The 5,362-nt window shown below is 39.2% G+C and overlaps 1 protein-coding gene across 1 annotated transcript; it reads right to left on the reverse strand.

The window, feature by feature from the left end:
• Nucleotides 1-1,727: 1,727 nt before the first annotated feature.
• Nucleotides 1,728-2,570, reverse strand: LOC307057992 (TRAF3-interacting JNK-activating modulator-like; the record flags this gene model as incomplete). Its single annotated transcript, XM_079711307.1, has 1 exon — nucleotides 1,728-2,570. One exon carries the CDS (start codon nucleotides 2,568-2,570, stop codon nucleotides 1,728-1,730), a length of 843 nt encoding a protein of 280 aa, XP_079567433.1.
• Between the last annotated feature and the right edge of the window lie 2,792 nt (nucleotides 2,571-5,362).

The following is a 5,362-nucleotide window of genomic DNA, read 5'->3' on the forward strand; positions in this document are numbered from 1 at the left end:
CATGCCTTTAAAGTGTACAGTTTGGTGATGTTAAATACACTCACAGTGTTGTACAGTCTCCACCACTGTCTAGTTCCAGAACTTTTCATCACCCTAAAAGAAACCCTGCTCCCCCAGCCCCGGCCCCCTCTAGTCTCCTGTTTCTGGATTTGCCTTTGCTGGACGTTTCCTGTGAATGGAGTCATAGCAGCCTGTGGCCCTTTGTGTCTGGCTGCCGTCACTTAGCACAGCGTTTTCAAGATTCTTCCCTGCTGGGGCGTCTGTCCGTGCTTCATTCCTTTTTATGACCGGATAACTCACCACTGTATGAACATACTGCACTTTGTTTATCCTTGCATTGTGGACATTTGGGTTGTCTGCACTTCAGGGTTATTATGGATGATGTTGCTGTGACCATTTGTGTACAGGTTTTTGTGTGGGCGTATATTTTCATTCCTTTTGGGTTTATACCTAGAAGTGGAATGGCTGGATCACGTGGTAACTCTGTGTTTAACTTATTGATTGAATTGCCAAAACATTTTCCAAAGCAGCTGCACTGTTTTCTGTCCCCACCAGCAGTGTATTAGGGTTCTCGTTTCTCCATGTTCTTGCCAACATTTGCTTTTGTCAGTCTTTTTAATTTTAGCCAGCTTAGTGGGTGTGGAGTGGTGTGTCATTGTGGTTTTGATTTGATTAAGGATATTGAACATCTTTTCATGTACTTATTGGCCATTTGTATATTTTCTTCGATGAAACATCTAGATCCTTTGCCCATTTTGAATTGTTGTTTTGAGTTGTAAGAGTAATTTATATATTCTGGATACTAGATCCTTATATGATTTGCAAATATTTTCTCCCATTCTGTGTTTTCACTTTCTTGATTATATTCTTTGAAACACAAAAATTATGAATTTTGATGATATCTAATATATCTATTTTTCCTTTTGTCACTTGTGATTTTGGTGTCATATCCAAGCAGCTGTTGCTTACTCCAAAGTCATGAATATATACTCTTATGTTTTCTTCTAAGAGTTTTAAGATGTAGCTGTTCATTTTAGGTCTTTGGGCCATTTTGAGTTAATTATTTTTTTAATTTTATTTATTTATCTTTTATTTATTTACTTTTAGCTGTGTTGGATCTTTGTTGCTGCACACGGGCTTTCTCTAGTTGCGGCAGGCGGGGGCTATTCTTCATTGCAGTGCGCGGGCTTCTCATTGTGGTGGCTTCTCTTGTTGCGGAGCACAGGCTCTAGGCGCGCGGGCTTCAGTAGTTGTGGCTCACAGGCTCTAGAGCACAGGCTCGGTAGCTGTGGCACACGTGCTTAGTTGCTCCGTGGCACGTGGGATCTTCCCGGACCAGGGCTCGAACCTGTGTCCCCTGTATTGGCAGGCAGATTCTTAACCACTGCACCACCAGGGGAGCCCCATTTTGAGTTAATTTTTGTCTGTGCTTCATTCATGTGGATATTCAGTTGTCTCAGCATCATTTGTCAAAAAGATTATTCTTTCTTCCATTGAATTGTGTGCACTTTTCTTGATCATCAGTTGACAATAAATGTGTGAATTTATTTCTGGACTCTCACTTCTATTCCTTTGACCTATATATCCTATGCTACTGCTACAATGTCTTGATTAATGTAGCTTTTTTTTTTTTTTTTTTGCAGAAAAGCTAGTTTTTATTTAGAAAAGTCTGAACTTGGTTCCACTGTGGGCCTGATGATAGTCGTGGGGCAGCTGTCACCAGTTCTTCAGAACTTCAGGGAGTCCTTATTGGCCAGGAACACTGCCACTGCTATAGCCATCAGTGCCATCAGCATCAGGAACTTCGGCCACATTGCCTCCTTTTCCTTGGCCAGGGGCTGCAAAGTTTTCTTTTGGAGCTGGTCTCTGAAATTCCAGTCCTTCTTCCCTGGACCCTCAGGCTCCACTTCGTTATGGGAGGGCTTTGGACTCCACCCAGGCAAAGCTTGATTCTGCAACTGCTGTACTTTGGTCACCAGGGCAAGTTTCTCCTCCTCTGACCTCTTTAGTTGATCTTGTAGGTGCTGGGTATCCGAGCTGCACAGGTCTCTGTCCCCCTGCAGGTGTTCAGTCTTGGCCTGCAGCTCCTGGCACTCATTCTCCAGAAGCCGTAGGGCCTGGTTCATCTGTAAGTCTCTACTGTCTGCTCCCTGCAGTTTGGACTGAAGCACGTGGAGCTGGCTCTCCAGCTCCCTGTGCTGGGTCCCCAGGGTCCTCCAGTCCTCCTTCAGAGCCTCGTACTGGCTCTTCCGCTCTTCACACTTCTGCTCGGCCAGAGCCAGGGACCGCTGTTTGCTCTGCAGTTGCTGTTCTGCACTCATTTTCTCCTCCAGCACTTTCTGCAGTGTCTCCTTGGCCTTCTGCTCATAGCTGTTTTTCTGGTCTTCCATCTGGGTACAGGTGTACAGCTGGTTTTCCAAAGATCTCAGTTTGCCCTTCAATTTGTCTTCATTAAGCTGGCCCTGGGGAAGCCCGAAGCCTCCCTGCCTGCCTTCCTTACGGGGCTCAGAGCGATTAATGTAGCTTTGTGGTAAGTTTCGAAATACTCCAACTTTGTTCTTTTTAAACATTGTTTTGGCCATTCTGGGTCTTTTGCATTTCCAAACAAATTTTTGAGCCACCTCACGTGTCTGTCGCTGTTGCTAAAAATAGTAATGGAATCCCAAAAATAAATGAATGAATGAATGAATGAATTTGTGCCACCAAAAAAAAACAAAAAAAGGGCATCTGAGATTTTAGGGATTGTGTCGACCCTAGAGATCACTTTGGAAAGTATAGCTGACCTTAGAAAACCACGGGTTTGAACTACACAGGTCCACTTACACAAGGACTTTTTCAGCAGTAAATACCACAGGGCCCCGTGAGCCATGGCTGGTTGACTCCTTGGAGGAGAACCACAGACGCAGGGGCTGATGGTGCGGTTACACGTGGATTTTTGACTGCATGGAGGTAGGCTCGGTAGGGTCCCCTCAACCCTGAGATGTTCAAGGGCCATGTGTAATGTCATTTTAATATTAAATTTTGTAATTAGTGAACTTAGAATATCTTTTATTTAGGTTTTCTTTTTATTTATCATTTATTTAGGTTTTCTTTATATTTTCTCTGTGTTTTGTAGTTTTCAGTATACAAGTTTTGCATTTATTTTGTTAAATTTATTCTTAAATGTTTTATTCTGTTTGATGTCATTGTAAACGCAGCTGTTCTCTGAATTTCATTCGTAGATTGTTCATTGCTAATGCATAGAAATACAACTACTTTTTTTATGTTGGTCATATCCTGAAACCTTGCGGAACTCACTTATTAGTTCTAATAGTTGTATGTGTGTGTAGATTCCTTAGGATTTTCTATACACACTGTCATGTCATCTGCAAGAGAAAGTTGTATTTCTTTCTTTGCAGTTTGGATTTCTTTTATTTTTCTGTCTTGCCTGGGTGCTCTGGCTAGAGCCTCAGTACAGTGCCGGATAGAATTGGAGAGAGCAGACATCCTCGTCTTGTCCTTGATCTGAGAGGAAAAGCTTTCAGTCTTTTACCATTGAGTGTAATGGTAGCTGTTTTTTTTGTAGATGGCCTTGTATCAGGTTGAGGAAGTTTCCTTATGTTCTTAGTTTGTTGAGTGTTTTTGTCGTGAAGGGAGTTGAATTTTTGTCAAATGCACTTTCTACATCTATTGAAATGATCATGTGGTTTTGGTCCTTTATTCTTTTCGTATGGTGTGTTACATTAAGTGTTTTTCATATGTTGAACCATACTTACATTCATGGGATAAATCCCACATGGTCAGTTTCAGTAGTCTGTATATTTCTAGGAATTTGTCCATTTCATCTAGGTTATTTGTTATCGTTTGTTGACATACAGTTGTTCATAGCATTACTTTATAGTCATTTTTATTTCTGTAAGGTTGATAGTAATGTCTCTTCTATCATTCCTGATTTTAGAAATCTGAGTCTTCTCATTAATTTTCTTGGTTAGTCTAGCTAAAGGGTTATCAGTTTTACTGATCTATTCAAAGTTGTTTTTCTGTTATTTTTCATTTTTTACTTAATTTCCACTTTAGTCATTATTTCCATTGGGTTGCTTTGTATTTAGTATTTTTCATTCTTTTTCTAGTTTCTCAAGTGGAAGTTTAGCTTATTGATTTGAGATCTATCTTCTTTGTAACGTAGGTGTTTACAGGTATAAATTTTCATCTAAGCACTGCTTTAGCTTCATCCCATACGTTTTGGTATGTTGTGTATCCATCTTTATCTCAAAAGTATTTTCTAACTTCTCTTATGATTTCTTATTTTACCCATTGTTTATTTAGGAGTTTGTCGTTTAATTTCCACATACTTGTGAATTTCCCAAATTTCCTTCTGTTATTTGATTTCACATGTCATTCTGTGTAGCCAAAGAACATGTTTTGTGTGATTTCAGTTCTTTAAAATTTGAGACTTATGATCTATGCTGGAGAGTGTTTTATGTGCAGCTGAGAAGATGAGTATTCTGCTGTTGATGGGTGTTCTGTAGAGTCTGTTAGGTCTAGCTGGTTTATAGTGTTGTTTAAGTCTTCTTTTCCTTATTGATCTTTACCCCAGCAGTTAAATCCATTATTGAAAGTGGGGTATTGAAATCTCCAACTGTTATTGTTAAATTATCTATTTCTCCCTTGTCTGTCAGTTTTTGCTTTGTGTATTTGAAGGCTCTGTTAAGTGCATGTATGTTTATACTTCTTATTTCTTCCCGATGGGTTGACCCTTTATAGCACAGCCTTCTCTATCTCTAGTACTAAACAGTTTTTGCCTTAAGGTCTCTTTTGTATGATGTTAGCGTAGCTTCTGGTGGTTTGCATGGTATATCCTTTTCCAGCCTTTCACTTTCATTATATCTCTGAATCTAAAGTCTTATGGACAGCATATATTTGATCATGTTTTTATATCTGTTCTACCAAGTCTCTGCTGCTTGAGTGGAGTGTTTAATCTACTTACCTTTAATGTAATTGCTGATAAGGTAAGATTTATGTCTGCCGTTTTTCTGTTTTTCTACATGTCTTTTTAAATCTTTCTTCCTCTGTTACCTTTTTTTCTTGTGTGTTAAATGGCTGTTTAATTCCCTTGTAATACTTTAATTCCCTTGTGTCTCTACCACTATTTTTTAAGTAATTTTTTTCAGTGGTTGCTTTGAGGATTACGATGAACAACTTAATACAATCTACTTTGGATTAATAACAATTTAATTTCAGTAATGTACAAAAACTGCTCCATTAGAGCTCTGTTTCCTTCCAGCTCTTTTCTGCTATTTTTGTCATACAAATTGCATCTTAATAGATTGTAAGCCCATCAACATAGTTTTGTAATTATTACTTTATGTAGTTGTCTTTTAAA

This window comes from Hyperoodon ampullatus, assembly GCF_949752795.1.
Source record: "Hyperoodon ampullatus genome assembly, chromosome: 1".
Classification (NCBI taxonomy): Eukaryota; Metazoa; Chordata; class Mammalia; order Artiodactyla; family Ziphiidae; genus Hyperoodon; species Hyperoodon ampullatus.